This window comes from Prunus dulcis, chromosome 4 (genome assembly GCF_902201215.1).
Source record: "Prunus dulcis chromosome 4, ALMONDv2, whole genome shotgun sequence".
In the NCBI taxonomy this organism is placed as follows: Eukaryota; Viridiplantae; Streptophyta; class Magnoliopsida; order Rosales; family Rosaceae; genus Prunus; species Prunus dulcis.
The window spans coordinates 3,569,344-3,591,451 of NC_047653.1; the positions used below are offsets into that span (position 1 = coordinate 3,569,344).

Below are 22,108 nucleotides of genomic sequence, written 5' to 3' on the forward strand. Positions count from 1 at the left end.
AAAACAGGTGAAAAGATATTGTCAGAGAGAACGGTCACAGGCAGCTCATTATTTAGACGAACGTCTACTAATCAAAGTTCTTTCACATAATCCAAACGGTGGGTTTGAAAGGTAAAAGAAATTTAATAATAATCCATTGTTTCATTTCGTTTCGAGGTTGATACCATAAAAACTCTGCGGACAGAGCTGGCAGAGCTCGTGGAATGTCAAGTGGGTGCTGGAGAAAAATGGCAGAAAGTCCTGATATTTCAAAGCTCATCTTCTTCTTCAGCTATGTTGTTGTGCTCACTCTGCTTATGTGTATTGGACCCACCAAATCCCAAGCACAGGCGGGGACTCTTGCAGATGATGAAGGTGAGGGCTCTTACTTTGATTCTTGGTTTGAACTTTGAAGTGATATATATGTGAAGTTATTGTTTCATTCATCTGAAAAACAGAGATTATACATGAAACTTCAAAAGTTCAGTGCTTTTTATTGTGATTTTAAGTTCACACGCTTTGTTTTGTAAGAGTTTTGATTGTTCGACAGTTCGATAGGAAAAAGAAAAAAATTAGCGGAAATATTTTCCTTTTCCCTTTCTCCACTATTTGCCAAACCTTATAATGCCTGTTAGAAACCTAAAAGAAATAAACTTTATCATACCCATTGCTCTTGTTTTTGGAAACATTATTTGAGATTTTGTTTTTGTTTATGTGGGTGTGGTGGCAGTGGATGCCCTTCGTGAAATAGCTGAACAACTGAATAAAAAGGACTGGAATTTCAGCGACCCATGTAGCAATGTTCCAACTTTTTCAACCCCACGTACGGATCAGTACAACAACACTCTCGTCTGCAATTGCTCCTTCACTGGCAATGTATGCCACATCCAAAGCATGTATGCACCTTTTACAAGCCATACTTTTATAATTTCTGCATTATTTTCCTTGTGATGGTTATTTGTCAATGCTGCAACTGCAATTGCTATGCAACCCAAAACAGTTGGATACATTGAGTTGAATTTAACACAACATTCATAACTTATAATATGCGGATCCTTATCATGCAGGTATCTGACGGGGCAGGAACTTGATGGTGTGCTTCCCCCAGCACTAGTGAAGCTAACTTACCTTAAGCAAGTGTATGAAGATATTTCCACAAATTTGTTTTAGTTTTTACCCCCTCAAAACTATTAAGCTTCTATCCCAGAGTCCCTAATAGCACTCTTTCTTTCTGCTCATAGTATTTTGGGCCAGAATTACCTTAGTGGTTCAATACCGCGTGAATGGACTTCTACGAAGTTGGAATTTCTGTAGGTGACTTCTAGACTTGTCTTTGAAGTTTCCAATAAATTCTTGTGCCAATAATTGAACTAATGTAATGTACCCAGTGCAGGGTTCTCAGTGTGAACAACTTATCAGGACCCATCCCTGGCTATTTGGGAAGCATAACTACTCTTCGAGCTTTGTATGCTTTCAATCTTTCCTACACTGCTTTTAGTATAGTCAGAATTAATTTTATGCACCAATTGGTTTGGTTTGGATATGAACTTGACAAGGCTTTGCTTTCAGGGCCTTGGAGAGCAACTTATTTTCTGGAACAGTTTCCCCAGAGTTGGGGAAATTGGTTAACTTGGAGATGCTGTCAGTTTGCTTTTTTATCTTCCTTTGTAACTTTATAAGTTCATAAGTTATCATTCTTGGATTTTCCTTAGCAATTAAAAGTGTTAATTGACAATGGTTTGGTCTTGCTTGCCCATGGGTAACTACAGCTATCTTCGCGCTAACAATCTCACTGGAGAGTTGCCTCTTGCTCTCACTAATCTGACCAAATTAAAAGTACTGTAAGTGATTTTACCGTACCTTAAATAGTTTAGGTTCTTTCCAGGATAAACTTCAGGTTTATGTCATTCAATATTTTGGCTTTTTGTATGATTATTTACAGACAGATTGGTAGTAACAACTTCACTGGAAGAATACCTGACTACTTTCAAAGTTGGAAAGAGCTCCGGATGTTGTAAGAGATCTTTTATAGCATGCCTTTTAAATCTGTGTCTTCTACAAATATTTTCAGGTGTAAGCTAAACCATTTCAAATGTGTTGTTTACAGAGAGATGCAGGCCAGTGGTCTTGAAGGGCCCCTTCCTTCTAGTCTCTCTGCCTTAAATAATATGAAAGACCTGTGAGTCCTGGCTTCTAAGCTCTCAGCTATCTTAATTAACATTATCTCCTTGATGTGCTTTTCGAATTTAATTAAAAAAAAGATTATGAAGATACTTGTCTTCTTATGCATTATCATGACATAACCTTTTACAGAAGGATTAGTGACTTAAGTGGGGAGAGTTCAGACTTTCCAAACTTATCAAACATGACAGGCATGCAGAAATTGTGAGCCATCTTTGTGGTTTTAGTATATTTATGATTAGCATAATCCACTTGCAGATAAAAGTGTTTTTCTTATATGGTTGCTCGAATTGCAGGATGTTAAGGAGCTGCAATATAACAGGAGCAATCCCTGAACTTATCTCTAATATGACAAGTCTCAGTGTTTTGTAATTCTTCTTTCTATTCATTCTATATCTCTATTCTTTTTTCGTGGCATGGAGCTCTTAATAGTTGGCTTTACACTGTATGGGCTCTAGATTTTACTAATTTTGTATACCGGACTGGTAATATTCATTTGATTAACTTTCTTCGGTGTTCCCACTATCATATCAGTCCATGAATTCTGATTATTTTTATGCAGAGATCTTAGCTTCAATAGATTGGAAGGGAGCATTCCAAATCTTGCAGACATTATGCAATTGGCCACAATGTAAGGAATTGACCCTTGGTTTCTGCATGGATCAGGATCCAACTTTTGAAATTTCCCTCTTGATGCTAACATGGAGCCTAATTTTGGATAAAGCACATTCTAACCAAATGAAAATGAGTATAATTTTGTGTTTTCATTTACCAGAAAGAAAAAGAAAATAAAGAGAAATATGAGTACGATTAGGATACAACCAAACTCTCCCTAGGAAGGATGGGCCTACTAAGAACTTTAGATTTCTCTTCTTTCTGTGCTAACCTTTTGAACCAATATTTATGTTGATAAATGTTCATTAACATCTGTTTATTTTGCTCACTGATCAGATACCTGACAAGCAACTTGCTTACTGGGCTTCCAGACTGGATAAAAAATAGAGACAGTCGCTAGTATGTTTCTTCATCCTAAAATCTTACATACGTTTTCTGCTTTCCTAAAATCTTATATTTTTTGCTTTGTCATCCTAAAATCTTATTATATATATATATATATATATATTTTTTTTTTTTTCATTTACTCGAATCATGAATCCTTTTGCAGAAAATTCATGTGCATACCTACATTTATGCAGTAACTTTCCCTCTTTTTAGTGTGCTCTGAGGTGTCGACGAATACTGTGATAACACATATAATAATAGTTGTCCCTGTCTTAACAACTTACATTTTTGAGAATAGTGGTAAACCAACAAACTCTATTGTGATATCAAAGTAGAAGATCCTGAGTTTGAAGCGCTGCAATTGCTTTGCAACCTCCCAATTTAAGTTGAATTCCACATGTTGGGTTCTAGTGAGGGAAAATGTTAAAATATGAAATAATTTTTTTCCACATCCTAACAGCTAGTAAACTAAAAAATTTTATCCGGTCACGTGTATGATATCTGGTATTATTGACTTTTTATTTAGGTAAAAAATCTTCTATCTTACTGTCTTTGGAATGTTGATTAATTTCCTCTTCCTTTTTTTTCCAGATTATGTAATTTTCTTATTTATAAGTTTGATCAAAATATTCTGATATTAGTTTTCTTGGAATTCCAATTAATAGAGAACTTCATGTTTGTGCAGCAATATAGATCTTTCTTACAATAAATTTTCAGGAAACTCTGTCCCAACTAATTGTCGAGAAACCTTGTAAGCATAACTGTTTTTCTATTCTTCTTTTTCTTAATATCCTTGAGATAGAGATACTTTCTGAATATATGAAGGTAACTGGTTCTTTTCTGTTCTTATCAGCAATGTGTTCAGAAGTGTTTCCAGGCAGAACAATTCGTATGCTTCTAACTTAATGAATTTTATAAGAAGACTTTTCATTTCTCATCTTTAATTTTAAGAAGCTAATGTCTGCTTTTGGTAATGTAGGATACTTAGTAATTGCCTCTCTCCATGTTCAAAAGGTAATTAAATTTGTCGTAGAATAAAAAGCTAATGGTTTAAGTTCTTTCTCTTATACTTTGTTTATGCTCATCCCCTTATAGATCAGTATTCGTTGCATTTAAACTGTGGTGGAAATCAAACCACCGTTGGAAACATCAAGTATGATGCAGATGAAGCCTCAGGAGGTGCAGCAAAGTTTTTTCAGGGCTCAGCGAATTGGGGATTCAGTAGCACTGGTGATTTTGCAGATGTTTGGAGTTCTGACAAAGACCATATAGCAAATAATATTTCTGTACTCAGAATGAACAACTCTGAGTTGTACAGAACTGCACGACTTTCTCCTCTATCTCTCACATATTATGCCCGTTGCTTAGCAAATGGCAATTACACTGTGAAACTACACTTTGCAGAAATAGTGCTCAGAGACAACAGGTCTTATTATGGTGTTGGAAGACGAATGTTTGATGTTTATATACAGGTAGCCCCTTGCAGTGTTTTTTTGGCTCCTTATTGTTTTGTAACTTCTACTTTCTAATCATTTGGACAAATTTTACTGTTTTCCATGTCTTGTCACTCACGAAGCTTAACTAGCAATCCGCAAGTCCTCAGGCCTTATATTTGCCTAATTTTTCAAAACCACACCCCTTCTTTTTCAATTTTCTACTTGAATGGGTATGTAATCTATTGCAGGAAAAACGGGTGTTGAAGGATTTTGATATTAAAAAGGAAGCACAAGGGGTTGATAAGGAAGTGATTAAAGTATTTAAAGCAGTTGTTAGTGTTAAGACTTTAGAAATCCGCTTTCAGTGGGCTGGGAAAGGGACGACCAATGTTCCAAAAAGTGGAGTATATGGGTCTCTTATATCAGCTATCTCAGTGCAGTCTGGTCAGTAGTAAGTTATAAGTTACCTATTTATATGTTACTGTAGAAATGTACAGTTCTCTTGTGGTCACTGTTCTCGGTTGTTATTTCACTTCTAGATTTCAAGCGTCCTGATGATAGCAAAACAAAGATATTCATTGTGATTGGAGTTGTTTCGGCGTTATGCCTTATTTTTGCGACTTTTGGCATTCTTTGGTTGAAAGGCTGTTTCGGAGGCAAGACATCTAGGGAAGAAGGTACAGAAAATTTCATACACATCAATTTTTATTCTACCACTAGTTCTTTACTAAGTCCATCTCATTTTCAGTTAATAAATAGTTCATTATGTTAACCTTTTGACATGGACAGTTCTCAGAGGATTCGATCTGCAAACTGGTTTCTTTAGATTCAAACAAATTAAAGCCGCAACTAACAACTTTGATGCTGCAAACAAGCTTGGGGAAGGAGGCTTTGGAGCTGTTTACAAGGTATTCTACCACTCCTTTTTGTTTCCCTATGTAAGAACTTTTCATTTGTTTTTGTTTTTGTTTTTAATGCTTTGTTCTCTCACCCTTATGGAGTATTATGGATGACCTACATTTCTCAAAAGTATTCTATTTCAAATTGCAGGGCGAATTATTAGATGGCACTATTATTGCTGTTAAGCAACTTTCTTCAAAATCAAAGCAAGGAAATCGCGAATTTGTGAATGAAATAGGCATGATTTCTGCTTTACAACATCCAAATCTTGTGAAATTGTATGGATGTTGCATTGAAGGAAATCAATTATTGTTGGTATACGAATACATGGCCAACAATAGCCTTGCACATACTTTGTTTGGTAAGCTGGACTATCTAGAAGTGGAATATACACTTGTATTATAAATAGTTTCATGAATCTCCTTAGTAGTTTTTGTTAAATTCAGGACCAGAGGAAGGCCTAAAGAAATTGGACTGGCATACAAGGCAGAAAATATGTGTTGGCATTGCAAGAGGTCTGGCTTATCTGCATGAGGAGTCAGCACTGAAAATTGTTCATAGAGACATCAAAACAACCAATATATTGCTTGACGAGGACCTTAACCCTAAGATATCTGACTTTGGTTTGGCTAAGCTGGACGAAGAGGAGAAGACCCATATCAGCACCAGAGTTGCTGGCACTATGTGAGCAGCCCTTCTTTTTTTTTTTTTTTCTCTCTCTTTCATTCATTGTGGTTTCTGTTTTGTTCTTTTGCTTCTCTTAGTTTCTCTCATCAAACGATGAAGTTTTGAAACAGATGACAGAGCTCTTAGTTTAGATAACATGAATGCTTTGAAGGAGAAACTCATGGAGTAGTTGTTACTGTGCAGAGGATACATGGCGCCGGAGTATGCATTGTGGGGTTATTTAACTGATAAAGCAGATGTTTACAGTTTTGGGGTTGTTGCATTGGAACTCCTATCTGGGAAAAACAACATCAAATATCGGCCGAATGAGAATTTTGTATGCCTTCTGGATTGGGTAATATCTTCATCACATTCGTTTAGCATGCAGAAGTACAAGTGGAAACAGGTTGCTTTTCTTATTGAAATATTTTCATATCGTACCCTCTCCATTTGTTGTCAATGCTGCAGGCCCTTGTTTTGCAACAAAAAGGAAATTTGATGGAGCTGGTGGATCCAAAGTTGGGGTCTCAGTTCAACAAGGAAGAGGCAATTAGAATGATTAAAGTAGCTCTACTATGCGCCAATCCATCACCGGCACTAAGACCTACAATGTCTGCAGTTGTGAGCATGCTTGAAGGGCAAACTATTGTTCATGAGGTGAAGATAAACCCGAGTATTTACGGTGATGAATTGGGGTTTAAGGCCTTCACAGAGGATTCTGATATTGATCACAGCTCCTATGATGAGACTCGAAGCCTCATTTATTCATCCAATGAAAAATGGACAGCCTCTACCTCATCGTCTGTCTAGGATGTCTACGCAGTTAGTCTTGATTCTCAATATTTCTGAGTGCCCTGCCTAAGAAAGCAGCTACTGGTACCAAAATCGAAGTGTCACTTTACTAAACAAGAATTGCAAGAAAAGCTAGGACAATAGACTGTACATATCTTTGACACCATAAATTTGACAATTACCCCATATAAGACGTCCTTCATATATAATGAATTATGACTGATGACTACTATACGCAGTTTAAATTTTCATTTACCACATGTACAGACATGCTCTTGTTGGAACTACATTTATAACATGCATCTAGCAAAGCTATAAACAGACAGATCATGGCATTTCCCTTCCATAGAAAATCCTGAAGTTTGAATTATACCTTATGTACTAGACTAGTCATGGATAGTCAAAATTTGGCTTTATCTGTTTACCATATGATGATGGATATATGGTTCCAAATCCTACACCCGTTTTTGAGAATTGTAGTTAATATTCTGTGTATGAAATAAAGAGAAAACAAAAAAATATTCGTCTACTTATTTAATCACAAAATCTAAAATAAATTAACCACAATTCGATATTTTTTTTCATTGTGACCCTGAGGAGAATCTGATTTTGGCGCCTTCATCTGTTCCGGTAGGGAAAAAATAAAAATAAAGAACTAGATAGTTAAACAATTTTTTATGAATCTTCTGAGCAATGTTTATGGTGCGATTGGTTGACCTTGACCTTACTAAACCTATGCACTAATTCAGCACTGGTTATCCATCTTGCACATTCCAAGTTGATCACAACAAGCCTTTAGAATAATGAAGTCTGCAGATCAATGAATTATATAATCAATGAATAATTCTTATGAAGTGATTAATCTAGCTAGTCAAGTTTGGATCATAATTTATATGAGAAGAGCACATGCATGTTAGGGCCTTGAAATTTGGATAATTAATTAAATGGACAAAAGGTTAATTAATCAAAGTTTATTCACTAAGTCTTTGGAGAAAAAAAAAATGGGTCGCTTGCTTGGGAAGTGAGTGAGAAATTTAATAGACTCCATGGATGATTTTATAAAGGGTTTGGATAGTGCTCAAGAAAAATGGTAAGGATTCTTAATGTTCCAATGGACATGATCTTCTTGTTCAGCCAAATTAATATTGTGCTCATAGTGCTGATGTGCAATATCGGACCAATATCATCAACAGCACAGCCACAGAACATGACTCTTCCACATGATGAGGGTAGGCTGCTGCTGCTGCTGCTGCTTTCTAAATGTAGTTTTTGGTTTTTATTTATTTAAATAAAATAAAAATAGAAGGAACATTTGATGGGATTTTGGCTTTATGTGGGTGTGATGGCAGTTGAAGCCCTTATTGAAATAGCTGCACAACTGCATAAAAAGGACTGGAATTTCAGCGACCCGTGTAGCAATGTTCCAACTTTCTCAACCCCACATACAGATCAGTACTACAACACTCTCTTCTGCAATTGCTCCTTCCCTGGCAATGTGTGCCATGTCCAAAGCATGTATGCATATATTTTTGCCATTTGTATGCTTTAAATTCTTGCTGCACTGGTTCATTCATAAATTAATTTTCCTAATTAAATATGATGGTTGCTGGTTGCTGTTTGGAGTGATTAGTCAAGAATCAACCTTTGATTTTTTGGATCCTTGTTGTGCAGTTTTCTTGTGGGGCAGGAACTGGATGGTGTGCTTCCACCAGCACTGGTGAAGCTACCTTACATTAAGCAACTGTATGAAGAGCAGAGATTTTCAGTAACTGCTTTAGCTTTTACCATCTCAAATCTGTTGGTTTTTATCCTAATTAATAGGACTCTTTAGTAATCTGGGCCAGAATTACCTTAGTGGTTCGATACCAAGCAAATGGACTTCTACGAAGTTGGAATTTCTGTAGTGGCATCTACACTCATGTTTGAGGTTGCCAATTAGTAGTTTTCGTGCCAATGATTGAACTAATGGAATGTACATAGTGCAGGGTTCTCAGCGTGAACAACTTATCAGGACCAATCCCTAGCTATTTGGGAAACATAGTTACTCTCCAAGCTTTGTATGCTTTCAATCTTTCTCACTTGCTGTTTATCTCATTTACATTTACTTTTGTACCAATTGGTTTGGTTGTGAACTTGAAGTGACTATCTTTCAGGGCCTTGGAAAGCAACTTATTTTCTGGAACCATTCCTCCGGAGCTGGGGAAGTTGATTAACATGGAGAGTCTGTCAGTGGGATTTTTCTTTTTCCAATGTTCATAGTTTGACATTCTTTGATTTTCATAACCAAGTTGAACATAACTATGTGGTGGAAAACAAAAATTTGGCCTCAGTATTTATCATTTGCTTTTTCAATTTACTGAAGTGTCATTTAAGCTTCAAACTCAATGAGTTCCACAGGGAGTTTATTCATTTTTCCTCATTCATTGTTCGTATGCTAATTATGCTTTTTTTGTATATATATCAATGTAGGATTCTTAGCCATTGCCAATCCATGTTCAAAAGGTAACTAAATCTGTCGTAGAATATCTCAAGTGTATGTTTCTGTTTTCACATACAATGTTGTTTTGAGTCCATTTGTCATCTACCTTTTGTATGCTGTTTTTTCTCTATAGAGCAGTATTCGGTGCATATAAATTGTGGTGGAAAACAAGCCACCATTGGAAGCATCAAATATGATGGTGATGAAGCTTCAGGAGGTGGAGCAAAGTTTTTTTATGACACAGGGAACTGGGGATTTAGTAGCACTGGTGATTTTGGGCTTAAGAATTATGACCAAGAGTATATAGCAAGAAATAGCTCCATACTCAATATGACAAACTCTGAATTGTACAGTACAGCCCGAATATCTCCTCTTTCTCTCACATATTATGCCCGTTGCTTAGCAAATGGAAATTACACTGTGAAACTACACTTTGCTGAAATAGTTTTCAGAAACAACAGGTCTTATTACGGCGTTGGAAGACGAATTTTTGATGTTTATATCCAGGTAGTCATCCTTTTATGTTCACCATAAATGAGATGAAGCATAAATAACAATTCTCCATGTTACTTAATTTTTATTTTTTAAGCATTTGGATAAACTGAACTATTCTCCATATTTTCTCTAAAATCTCAACCACCTATCAACATAGGCTTCCTTCCTCCAATGTTCTTAACAATTTTCTTAATCACTCCCTTTCGCTCTTAGTTTTTAACTTGAATGATTAAGCATAGTAATTATTACAGGAAAAACTGGTATTGAAGGATTTTAATATTCAAAAAGAAGCACAAGGAGTTGATAAGGAAGTGATAAAGGTATTTAAAGCAGTTGTCAATGTTATGACTTTAGAGATCCGCTTTCATTGGGCTGGGAAAGGGACAACTAATGCTCCGAAAAGAGGAATATATGGTTCTCTTATATCTGCTATCTCGGTGGAGTCTGGTAGGTAATTTAAGTAGTAAGTTTTCTCTTTATTTTGACTGCCATCTTGTTCATCACTGTCCTTGGCTCTGCTTTCACTTCTAGATTTCAAACCGCCTGATGATAGCAAAAAGAAGATATTCATTGTGGTTGGAGCTGTTTCAGTGTTGTGTCTTATTTTCATGACTATTGGCATTCTTTGGTTGAGATGCTGCTTCGGAGGCAGAGCATCTACTAGGGAACAAGGTACTATGAATACCGTGCAAAAAAGGAAATAAGACTTAGCAATTTATGTCATGTCATGTCCATATGGAAATCTGCAAGAATAAATGTTTCTTGTAGTTGCTTGATTTTTCAGTGTTATTCTTTTCCAATGTTGTCTGATAAGCCAAAAGGCCCTCAAATTCTCAGTGAAAATCAGTTCAATATGCTAACCTCTTGTCACATGAACAGATCTGAGAGGATTAGATCTGCAAACTGGTTTCTTTAGATTCAAACAAATCAAAGCTGCCACTAACAACTTTGATGCTGCAAACAAGCTTGGGGAAGGTGGCTTTGGAGCTGTTTACAAGGTATTCTACCACTCCTTTTTGTTTCCCTATGTAAGAACTTTTCTTTTGTTTTTGTTTTTGTTTTTAATGCTTTGATCTCTCACCCTTATAGAGTATTATGGATGACCTACATTCCTCAAAAGTATTATATTTCAAATTGCAGGGCGAATTATTAGATGGCACTATTATTGCAGTTAAGCAACTTTCTTCAAAATCAAAGCAAGGAAATCGCGAATTTGTGAATGAAATAGGCATGATTTCTGCTTTACAACATCCAAATCTTGTGAAATTGTATGGATGTTGCATTGAAGGAAATCAATTATTGTTGGTATACGAATACATGGCCAACAATAGCCTTATACTTTGTTTGGTAAGCTGGACAATCTAGAAGTGGAATATACACTTGTATTATAAATAGTTTTTCATGAGTCTCCTTAGTGTTTTTTGTTAAATTCAGGTCCAGAGGAAGGCCTAAAGAAATTGGACTGGCGTACAAGGCAGAAAATATGTGTTGGCATTGCAAGAGGTCTGGCTTATCTGCATGAGGAGTCAGCACTGAAAATTGTTCATAGAGACATCAAAACAACCAATATATTGCTTGACGAGGACCTTAACCCTAAGATATCTGACTTTGGTTTGGCTAAGCTGGACGAAGAGGAGAAGACCCATATCAGCACCAGAGTTGCTGGCACTATGTGAGCAGCCCTTCTTTTTTTTTTTTTTTCTCTCTCTTTCATTCATTGTGGTTTCTGTTTTGTTCTTTTGCTTCTCTTAGTTTCTCTCATCAAACGATGAAGTTTTGAAACAGATGACAGAGCTCTTAGTTTAGATAACATGAATGCTTTGAAGGAGAAACTCATGGAGTAGTTGTTACTGTGCAGAGGATACATGGCGCCGGAGTATGCATTGTGGGGTTATTTAACTGATAAAGCAGATGTTTACAGTTTTGGCGTTGTTGCATTGGAACTCCTATCTGGGAAAAACAACATCAAATATCGGCCGAATGAGAATTTTGTATGCCTTTTGGATTGGGTAAGATCTTCATCACATTCGTTTAGCATGCAGAAGTACAAGTGGAAACAGGTTGCTTTTCTTATTGAAATATTTTCATATCGTACTCTCTCCATTTGTTGTCAATGCTGCAGGCCCTTGTTTTGCAACAAAAAGGAAATTTGATGGAGCTGGTGGATCCAAAGTTGGGGTCTCAGTTCAAAAAGGAAGAGGCAATGAGAATGATTAAGGTAGCTCTACTATGCGCCAATCCATCACCGGCACTAAGACCTACAATGTCTGCGGTTGTGAGCATGCTTGAAGGGCAAACTATTGTTCATGAGGTGAAGATAAACCCGAGTATTTATGGTGATGAATTGGGGTTGAAGGCCTTCACAGAGGACTCTGATATTGATCACAGCTCCTATGATGAGACTCGAAGCCTCATTTATTCATCCAATGAAAAATTTGCAGCCTCTACCTCATCGTCTGTTTAGGATGTCTACGCAGTTAGTCTTGATTCTCAATATTTCTGAGTGCCTTGCCTCACAAAGCAGCTACTGGTACCAAAATCAAAATGTGTGACTTTACTAAACAACAATTGCAAGAAAATCTAGGACAATAGAGACTGTATAAAGTTACATTATCTGATTCAATGGAAATCATTCAGGCAAATCTCTTTCTTCCCTATTTTACAGCTTTCAAATGAGCTAGATTAACATTTGTTGCAGTATGGAGGACTAAAGAATGTTGCAGATATGAAGAAGCAGCCCTTCTATATGTTTCTTCATTATACTTACCTTCTACATTCACTTGTTCTTGGAGCTTTACTGTATGCCGTGGGTGGACTTCCACTGTTTATTTGGGGAATGGTACGTAAGAATAATATGGCTGGCTTTTCCCTATCCATGCTTTCTTTTTTAAAGAAGTGCCCTTATATTTTTCATCCACGTCCCTTCACTAAAACCATGGATGTTGGCAGCCATTCATCCTAGTCTGCCAATCACTCGTCATCTATCCTTAATATTTCTCAATTATTGGCTAATGTGCTGCATTCTAGATCTAGGGAGATATCTCTAATTGGAGATATAGAATATAGTTAGATGGTAATCTTATGTTGCAAAACCTATGAATTTGGATCATTGATCATATTTCTTAAATGTGTTGTCCACTCCAGATTAAGTCCGGCGACATAAACATATTTTTGACACCATAAGTTTGACAATTACCCCATATAAGACATCCTTCATATATGATGAATTATGACTGATGACTACTACACGCAGTTTAAATTTTCATTTACCACATGTACACACATGCTCTTGTTGTAACTACGTATATAGCATGCATCTAGCAAAGCTATAAACAGACAGATCATGGCATTTCCCTTTCATAGAAAATCCTGAAGTTTGAATTATATACCTTGTGGTGATCCATTTAATGTAGGGCGTGAGGGTGGTGTGTGGTTTCCACTGCACCTTGTTAGTAAATTCTGCTGGCCACATATGGGGAAAGCATGGATGGAATCCAGGAACAATTGGTATTCTAGCTATCCTCGCTCTAGCTAGCTCTAACATATAGTAAATGTTATAGATGCATTTAATTTCAATTGTATAACTTGAATTAGGTGGTTGGCATTTCTTGCACTTGGAGAAGGTTGGCACAATAATCACCATGCTTTTGAGTACTAGGCTCGGCAAGGTCTGAAATGGTGGCAAATTGACTTTACTTGGTACGTGATAAGATTGCTTGAGGCTATTGGACTAGCAACAGATGTGAAAATGCCAACCGATCTTCATAAGCAACGGAAAGCTTAAATACTAGACTAGTCATGGATAGTCAAAATTAGGCTTTATTTAAACACTGATCTGTTTACTATATGATGATGGATATATAGTTCCAAATCCCACACACGCTTTTGAGAATTGTGGTTAATATTCTGTGTACATGGTGTATGAACCGAAGGAAAAAAAAAAAAGTATTCGTCTACTTATTTAATCACAAAATCTAAAATAAATTAACCACAATTCGATATTTTTTTTCATTGTGGCCCTGACGAGAATCTGATTTTGGCGCCTTCCTCTGTTCAGTTGGTTATAAAAATAAAAAACTGTTATAAAACTGGAGAGAAATTGATGAGAGAAAAGAGATTGAGGAAACAGAGGAAAAACCTCTGCAATTGATTCATTATTTCCGTCTGTCTTTCTAACATTTAATAGGAAAAACTTTCTTCCAACATGTGGGCCCCCTTCCAACATGTGGGCTCCACACTTGATTATTTACAACAAAAACTAGATAGTTAAACAATTTTTTATGAATCTTCTGAGCAATGTTTATGATACGATTGGTTGACCTTGACCTTACTAAACCTATGCACTAATTCAGCACTGGTTATCCTTCTTGCACATTCCAAGTTGATCACAACAAGCCTTTAGAATAATGAAGTCTGCAGATCAATGAATAATTCTTATGAAGTGATTAATCTAGCTAGTCAAGTATGGATTATAAGTTATATGAGAAGAGCACATGCATGTTGGGGCCTTGAAATTTGGATAATTAATTTAATTAAATGGACTAAAGGTTAATTAATCAAAGTTTATTCACCAAGTCTTTGAAAAAAAAGGGTCGCTTGCTTGGGAAGTGAGTGAGAAATTTAATAGACTCCACGGATGATTTTATAAAGGGTTTGGATAGTGCTCAAGGAATGTGTGGTACAGCATGTAGAGTGTGGGGGCCCAGATGCTTGATCGAAAGAAAAATAAAAAGATCCGAGCACGTATGGTCAAAATCTATCTTGTCTTTACCACGAGTCATTTTCCTTGAGGGGGCGGAGCGTATACGAAATGAAGCAGCAGCTAGCACGCTAAGATCAACCACTTGGAGAAGGTGAAGCCTTTTAAGTGTGGGTGGTGAAGAAAAATGGTAAGGATTCTTAATTTTCCAATGGACATGATCTTCTTGTTCAGCCAAATTAATATTGCGCTCATAGTGCTTATGTGCAATATGGGACCGATATCATCAAGAGCACAGCCACAGAACATGACTCTTCCACATGATGAGGGTAGGCTGCTGCTGCGGCTGCTGCTTTCTAAATGTAGTTTTTGTTTTTTTTTAAAAAATAAATAAATTAGAAGGAACATTTGATGGGATTTTTGCTTTATGCGGGTGTAATGGCAGTTGAAGCTCTTCGTGAAATAGCTGCACAACTGCATAAAAAGGACTGGAATTTCAGCGACCCGTGTAGCAATGTTCCAACTTTCTCAACCCCACATACAGATCAGTACAACAACACTCTCTTCTGCAATTGCTCCTTCCCTGGCAATGTGTGCCATGTCCAAAGCATGTATGCATATATTTTTGCCATTTGTATGCTTTAAATTCTTGCAGCACCGGTTCATTCATAAATTCATTTTCCTAATTAAATATGATGGTTGCTGGTTACTGTTTGGAGTGATTAGTCAAGAATCAACCTTTGATTTTTTGGATCCTTGTTGTGCAGTTTTCTTATGGGGCAGGAACTGGATGGTGTGCTTCCACCAGCACTGGTGAAGCTACCTTACATTAAGCAACTGTATGAAGAGCAGAGATTTTCAATAACTGCTTTAGCTTTTACCATCTCAAATCTATTGGTTTTTATCCTAATTAATAGGACTCTTTCTTCTTTGCTCATAGTAATCTGGACCAGAATTACCTTAGTGGTCCGATACCAAGCAAATGGACTTCTACGAAGTTGGAATTTCTGTAAGTGGCATCTACACTCATGTTTGAGGTTGTCAATTAGTAGTTTTCGTGCCAATGATTGAACTAATGGAATGTACATAGTGCAGGGCTCTCAGCGTGAACAAATTATCAGGACCAATCCCTAGCTATTTGGGAAACATAGTTACTCTCCAAGCTTTGTATGCTTTCGATCTTTCTCACTTGTTGTTTATCTCATTTACATTTACTTTTGTACCAATTGGTTTGGTTGTGAACTTGAAGTGACTATCTTTCAGGGGCTTGGAAAGCAACTTATTTTCTGGAACCATTCCTCCGGAGCTGGGGAAGTTGATTAACATGGAGAGTCTGTCAGTGGGATTTTTCTTTTTCCAATGTTCATAGTTTGACATTCTTTGATTTTCATAACCAAGTTGAACATAACTAGTGACAAGGTTTGACATGCCATGACTAATTAACTACAGCTATCTTCGCGCTAATAATCTCACTGGAGAGTTGCCTGTGTCTCTCACTAATATGACGAAATTAAAAAAACTGTAAGTGATTTTTACTGTATTTTACCTAATTAAGATGTTTCGAGTTCAGGTTCATGACATTCCTTTTTCTTTTCTTTTTTTTCTTTTGGGTGGGGTGGTTCAAAATATTCTGCAGTTGGATTGGCAGTAACAACTTCACTGGGAAAATACCGAACTATTTTCTTAGTTGGAAAGAGCTTGAGATGTTGTAAGAGATCTTTTCTAGCATGCATCTTATATCTCTGTCATCTTCAAGTATCTTCAGTTAAAATATAAATCCTTTTCAAATGTGTTGCTTACAGAGAGATGCAAGGGAGTGGTCTTGAAGGGCCCATACCTCCTAGCCTTTCTGCATTAACTAAACTGTCATACCTGTGAGTCTTGGCTTCTAAGTTCTCAATTATTTTAAGTTTCAGATTTTTTGCATTCTCTTTTGAGATATCATTGCTGAAGAGACTTGTATTCCTAATAGTTATTTGAAGTGATCTTTTGCAGATCGATTAGTGACTTAAGCGGTGAGAGTTCAGATTTTCCTAACTTGTCAAATATGAAAGACATGCAGACTTTGTGAGCCATCTTTATGGTTTTAGACTTTTAGTATCCTTTCTGATTAGAATAACCTACAAGTATATAACATTTATTTTCTTATATGGGTTGCTTCATATTGCAGGATGTTAAGGAGCTGCAATATAAGAGGAACAATCCCTGAATATATCTCTAATATGACAAGTCTGGAACTTTTGTAATACTTCTGTTTATTCATTCTCTGTACTTTTGCTTGAGCTTACATATATGTGAAAAGCTCAAAAGTGCTAAAATTGTTGAATGATTGTAGATCCAAATGTAAAATTTGGGAAAGCCTTACTACTATTACAATTTAATTACTATGTGGTGGAAAACAAAATTTGGCCTCAGTATTTATCATTTGCTTTTTCAATTTACTGAAGTGTCATTTGATTAAAAAAAAAAAATTCTGTACTGTATTCCCAGCATCACGAGTACATAACTTCGGATTACCCCCAAACCTATTTCTTTTGCAGGGATCTTAGCTTCAACAGATTGAAAGGGAACATTCCAAATCTTGTGGATACACGGAGATTGGCCACAATGTAAGTCAAATTTATATGGGTAGCTATATAGCTCACATAATGTGTAACCTTAAGAAACATTGATACAAATAATTTTTTATTCACATGTAAACATATTGCTCAATGATCAGATATCTGACAAGTAACTTGCTTACTGGGCTTCCGGAGTGGATCAAATATAGAGATAGTCGCTAGTATGTTTCTTCCTCCTAAATCTTACTTATTTATGGTTAGATTTCTGTTTATATCCATCATTTACTCAGATTACTCAGATTGTATGTATACCACTAGCACGCATGTAGTGTGCATACCTACAAGTTTATTGCAACCTTTCCTCATTAATTTGTGTCTGTGCTTCTGAGGCTTCAACAGATAAATGTCTATGATTAAGAATATAGTGACTTGGTAGACAGATTACAACGCTACACGAAAGATAAGGCGAATTACACAATGGATAAGGTTATGTATACAAGTACTTTTTGGCTGAAGGTTCGTGATTATAAGAAGGCTGGGGTATTGTATTGATGATGAGTGGTTAAGTCCAAAATTTTCTATCTTGCTGGTGTCTTTGAAATGTTGAATAATTTCCTCTCTGTTCTGCGCAAATTCAGTCACTCATGTAACATCCCACATCGACCAATGGAGAGGGGGTGATGTGCCTTATATGTACATGCCCGCCTCCATCTAGCACGAGGCCTTTTGAGAGCTCACTGGCTTCGGAGCCATGGGAACTCAGAAGTTAATTCATGTTACAAATTTTACCAAAATAGTCTGATATTCTTTTTTCTTGGAATCTCTGTTAATAGAGAACTTTAAATTTGCATGCAGCATAATAGATCTTTCCTACAATAACTTTTCAGAGAACTCTGTCCCAACTACATGTCGAGACAACTTGTAAGATTAAATCTTTTTTTCTTCTATATCTTCTTCTTTTCATTTACTTTGCTTGAGATTTTCATATTTTGCGCTCTTTGGCTATCTAAATATTTGAAAGTAACTAGGTTGTTGTTTTCATCAGTAATGTGTTCAAAAGTTTTTCCAGGCAGAACAACTCGTAAGCTTCAAACTCAATGAGTTCCACAGGGAGTTTATTCATTTTTCCTCATTCATTGTTCGTATGCTAATTATGCTTTTTTTGTATATATATCAATGTAGGATTCTTAGCCATTGCCTCAATCCATGTTCAAAAGGTAACTAAATCTGTCGTAGAATATCTCAAGTGTATGTTTCTGTTTTCACATACAATGTTGTTTTGAGTCCATTTGTCATCTACCTTTTGTATGCTGTTTTTTCTCTATAGAGCAGTATTCGGTGCATATAAATTGTGGTGGAAAACAAGCCACCATTGGAAGCATCAAATATGATGGTGATGAAGCTTCAGGAGGTGGAGCAAAGTTTTTTTATGACACAGGGAACTGGGGATTTAGTAGCACTGGTGATTTTGGGCTTAAGAATTATGACCAAGAGTATATAGCAAGAAATAGCTCCATACTCAATATGACAAACTCTGAATTGTACAGTACAGCCCGAATATCTCCTCTTTCTCTCACATATTATGCCCGTTGCTTAGCAAATGGAAATTACACTGTGAAACTACACTTTGCTGAAATAGTTTTCAGAAACAACAGGTCTTATTACGGCGTTGGAAGACGAATTTTTGATGTTTATATCCAGGTAGTCATCCTTTTATGTTCACCATAAATGAGATGAAGCATAAATAACAATTCTCCATGTTACTTAATTTTTATTTTTTAAGCATTTGGATAAACTGAACTATTCTCCATATTTTCTCTAAAATCTCAACCACCTATCAACATAGGCTTCCTTCCTCCAATGTTCTTAACAATTTTCTTAATCACTCCCTTTCGCTCTTAGTTTTTAACTTGAATGATTAAGCATAGTAATTATTACAGGAAAAACTGGTATTGAAGGATTTTAATATTCAAAAAGAAGCACAAGGAGTTGATAAGGAAGTGATAAAGGTATTTAAAGCAGTTGTCAATGTTATGACTTTAGAGATCCGCTTTCATTGGGCTGGGAAAGGGACAACTAATGCTCCGAAAAGAGGAATATATGGTTCTCTTATATCTGCTATCTCGGTGGAGTCTGGTAGGTAATTTAAGTAGTAAGTTTTCTCTTTATTTTGACTGCCATCTTGTTCATCACTGTCCTTGGCTCTGCTTTCACTTCTAGATTTCAAACCGCCTGATGATAGCAAAAAGAAGATATTCATTGTGGTTGGAGCTGTTTCAGTGTTGTGTCTTATTTTCATGACTATTGGCATTCTTTGGTTGAGATGCTGCTTCGGAGGCAGAGCATCTACTAGGGAACAAGGTACTATGAATACCGTGCAAAAAAGGAAATAAGACTTAGCAATTTATGTCATGTCATGTCCATATGGAAATCTGCAAGAATAAATGTTTCTTGTAGTTGCTTGATTTTTCAGTGTTATTCTTTTCCAATGTTGTCTGATAAGCCAAAAGGCCCTCAAATTCTCAGTGAAAATCAGTTCAATATGCTAACCTCTTGTCACATGAACAGATCTGAGAGGATTAGATCTGCAAACTGGTTTCTTTAGATTCAAACAAATCAAAGCTGCCACTAACAACTTTGATGCTGCAAACAAGCTTGGGGAAGGTGGCTTTGGAGCTGTTTACAAGGTATTCTACCACTCCTTTTTGTTTCCCTATGTAAGAACTTTTCTTTTGTTTTTGTTTTTGTTTTTAATGCTTTGATCTCTCACCCTTATAGAGTATTATGGATGACCTACATTCCTCAAAAGTATTATATTTCAAATTGCAGGGCGAATTATTAGATGGCACTATTATTGCAGTTAAGCAACTTTCTTCAAAATCAAAGCAAGGAAATCGCGAATTTGTGAATGAAATAGGCATGATTTCTGCTTTACAACATCCAAATCTTGTGAAATTGTATGGATGTTGCATTGAAGGAAATCAATTATTGTTGGTATACGAATACATGGCCAACAATAGCCTTATACTTTGTTTGGTAAGCTGGACAATCTAGAAGTGGAATATACACTTGTATTATAAATAGTTTTTCATGAGTCTCCTTAGTGTTTTTTGTTAAATTCAGGTCCAGAGGAAGGCCTAAAGAAATTGGACTGGCGTACAAGGCAGAAAATATGTGTTGGCATTGCAAGAGGTCTGGCTTATCTGCATGAGGAGTCAGCACTGAAAATTGTTCATAGAGACATCAAAACAACCAATATATTGCTTGACGAGGACCTTAACCCTAAGATATCTGACTTTGGTTTGGCTAAGCTGGACGAAGAGGAGAAGACCCATATCAGCACCAGAGTTGCTGGCACTATGTGAGCAGCCCTTCTTTTTTTTTTTTTTTCTCTCTCTTTCATTCATTGTGGTTTCTGTTTTGTTCTTTTGCTTCTCTTAGTTTCTCTCATCAAACGATGAAGTTTTGAAACAGATGACAGAGCTCTTAGTTTAGATAACATGAATGCTTTGAAGGAGAAACTCATGGAGTAGTTGTTACTGTGCAGAGGATACATGGCGCCGGAGTATGCATTGTGGGGTTATTTAACTGATAAAGCAGATGTTTACAGTTTTGGCGTTGTTGCATTGGAACTCCTATCTGGGAAAAACAACATCAAATATCGGCCGAATGAGAATTTTGTATGCCTTTTGGATTGGGTAAGATCTTCATCACATTCGTTTAGCATGCAGAAGTACAAGTGGAAACAGGTTGCTTTTCTTATTGAAATATTTTCATATCGTACTCTCTCCATTTGTTGTCAATGCTGCAGGCCCTTGTTTTGCAACAAAAAGGAAATTTGATGGAGCTGGTGGATCCAAAGTTGGGGTCTCAGTTCAAAAAGGAAGAGGCAATGAGAATGATTAAGGTAGCTCTACTATGCGCCAATCCATCACCGGCACTAAGACCTACAATGTCTGCGGTTGTGAGCATGCTTGAAGGGCAAACTATTGTTCATGAGGTGAAGATAAACCCGAGTATTTATGGTGATGAATTGGGGTTGAAGGCCTTCACAGAGGACTCTGATATTGATCACAGCTCCTATGATGAGACTCGAAGCCTCATTTATTCATCCAATGAAAAATTTGCAGCCTCTACCTCATCGTCTGTTTAGGATGTCTACGCAGTTAGTCTTGATTCTCAATATTTCTGAGTGCCTTGCCTCACAAAGCAGCTACTGGTACCAAAATCAAAATGTGTGACTTTACTAAACAACAATTGCAAGAAAATCTAGGACAATAGAGACTGTATAAAGTTACATTATCTGATTCAATGGAAATCATTCAGGCAAATCTCTTTCTTCCCTATTTTACAGCTTTCAAATGAGCTAGATTAACATTTGTTGCAGTATGGAGGACTAAAGAATGTTGCAGATATGAAGAAGCAGCCCTTCTATATGTTTCTTCATTATACTTACCTTCTACATTCACTTGTTCTTGGAGCTTTACTGTATGCCGTGGGTGGACTTCCACTGTTTATTTGGGGAATGGTACGTAAGAATAATATGGCTGGCTTTTCCCTATCCATGCTTTCTTTTTTAAAGAAGTGCCCTTATATTTTTCATCCACGTCCCTTCACTAAAACCATGGATGTTGGCAGCCATTCATCCTAGTCTGCCAATCACTCGTCATCTATCCTTAATATTTCTCAATTATTGGCTAATGTGCTGCATTCTAGATCTAGGGAGATATCTCTAATTGGAGATATAGAATATAGTTAGATGGTAATCTTATGTTGCAAAACCTATGAATTTGGATCATTGATCATATTTCTTAAATGTGTTGTCCACTCCAGATTAAGTCCGGCGACATAAACATATTTTTGACACCATAAGTTTGACAATTACCCCATATAAGACATCCTTCATATATGATGAATT

General features: G+C 36.5%; 2 protein-coding genes and 1 pseudogene across 3 annotated transcripts; all 3 read left to right on the forward strand.

Moving 5' to 3' along the window:
* LOC117625087 (probable LRR receptor-like serine/threonine-protein kinase At1g07650) lies at positions 1-12,572 on the forward strand. Of its 2 annotated transcripts, none has more exons than XM_034356671.1 (24): positions 1-354; positions 710-875; positions 1,047-1,118; positions 1,221-1,289; positions 1,373-1,444; positions 1,549-1,620; positions 1,749-1,820; positions 1,922-1,993; positions 2,087-2,158; positions 2,293-2,364; positions 2,457-2,528; positions 2,723-2,791; positions 3,112-3,174; positions 3,848-3,913; positions 4,016-4,051; positions 4,142-4,176; positions 4,258-4,634; positions 4,847-5,042; positions 5,138-5,275; positions 5,388-5,506; positions 5,649-5,859; positions 11,365-11,602; positions 11,789-11,939; positions 12,053-12,572. In XM_034356671.1, the coding sequence occupies exons 1-24, from the start codon at positions 204-206 to the stop codon at positions 12,392-12,394; spliced, it is 3,003 nt and encodes a 1,000-aa protein (XP_034212562.1). In that variant the 5' UTR covers positions 1-203; the 3' UTR covers positions 12,395-12,572. The 2 variants fall into 2 exon arrangements, with proteins under 2 accessions (XP_034212562.1, XP_034212561.1); XM_034356670.1 differs by lacking the exons at positions 11,365-11,602; positions 11,789-11,939; positions 12,053-12,572 and adding exons at positions 5,945-6,182; positions 6,369-6,519; positions 6,633-7,220 and having other exon boundaries at positions 17-354.
* Positions 12,573-12,625: 53 nt separating this feature from the next.
* Positions 12,626-13,833, forward strand: LOC117625090 (palmitoyl-monogalactosyldiacylglycerol delta-7 desaturase, chloroplastic-like). The gene is made up of 3 exons (XM_034356675.1): positions 12,626-12,769; positions 13,344-13,437; positions 13,525-13,833. The coding sequence occupies exons 1-3, from the start codon at positions 12,656-12,658 to the stop codon at positions 13,602-13,604; spliced, it is 288 nt and encodes a 95-aa protein (XP_034212566.1). The 5' UTR covers positions 12,626-12,655; the 3' UTR covers positions 13,605-13,833.
* An 809-nt stretch (positions 13,834-14,642) lies between these two features.
* Positions 14,643-21,521, forward strand: LOC117624399 (annotated as a pseudogene).
* The last annotated feature ends 587 nt before the right edge of the window (positions 21,522-22,108 follow it).

Coding starts and splice junctions, on each gene's coding strand:
- LOC117625090 (XM_034356675.1), top strand. CDS start 12,656: ATGAAGAAGCAGCCCTTCTATATGTTTCTTCATTATACTTACCTTCTA. Junction 12,770..13,343: donor CACTGTTTATTTGGGGAATG/GTACGTAAGAAT, acceptor CATTTAATGTAG/GGCGTGAGGGTGGTGTGTGG. Junction 13,438..13,524: donor ATGGAATCCAGGAACAATTG/GTATTCTAGCTA, acceptor AACTTGAATTAG/GTGGTTGGCATTTCTTGCAC.
- LOC117625087 (XM_034356671.1), top strand. CDS start 204: ATGTCAAGTGGGTGCTGGAGAAAAATGGCAGAAAGTCCTGATATTTCA. Junction 3,914..4,015: donor ACTAATTGTCGAGAAACCTT/GTAAGCATAACT, acceptor TGTTCTTATCAG/CAATGTGTTCAGAAGTGTTT. Junction 11,603..11,788: donor ACCAGAGTTGCTGGCACTAT/GTGAGCAGCCCT, acceptor GTTACTGTGCAG/AGGATACATGGCGCCGGAGT.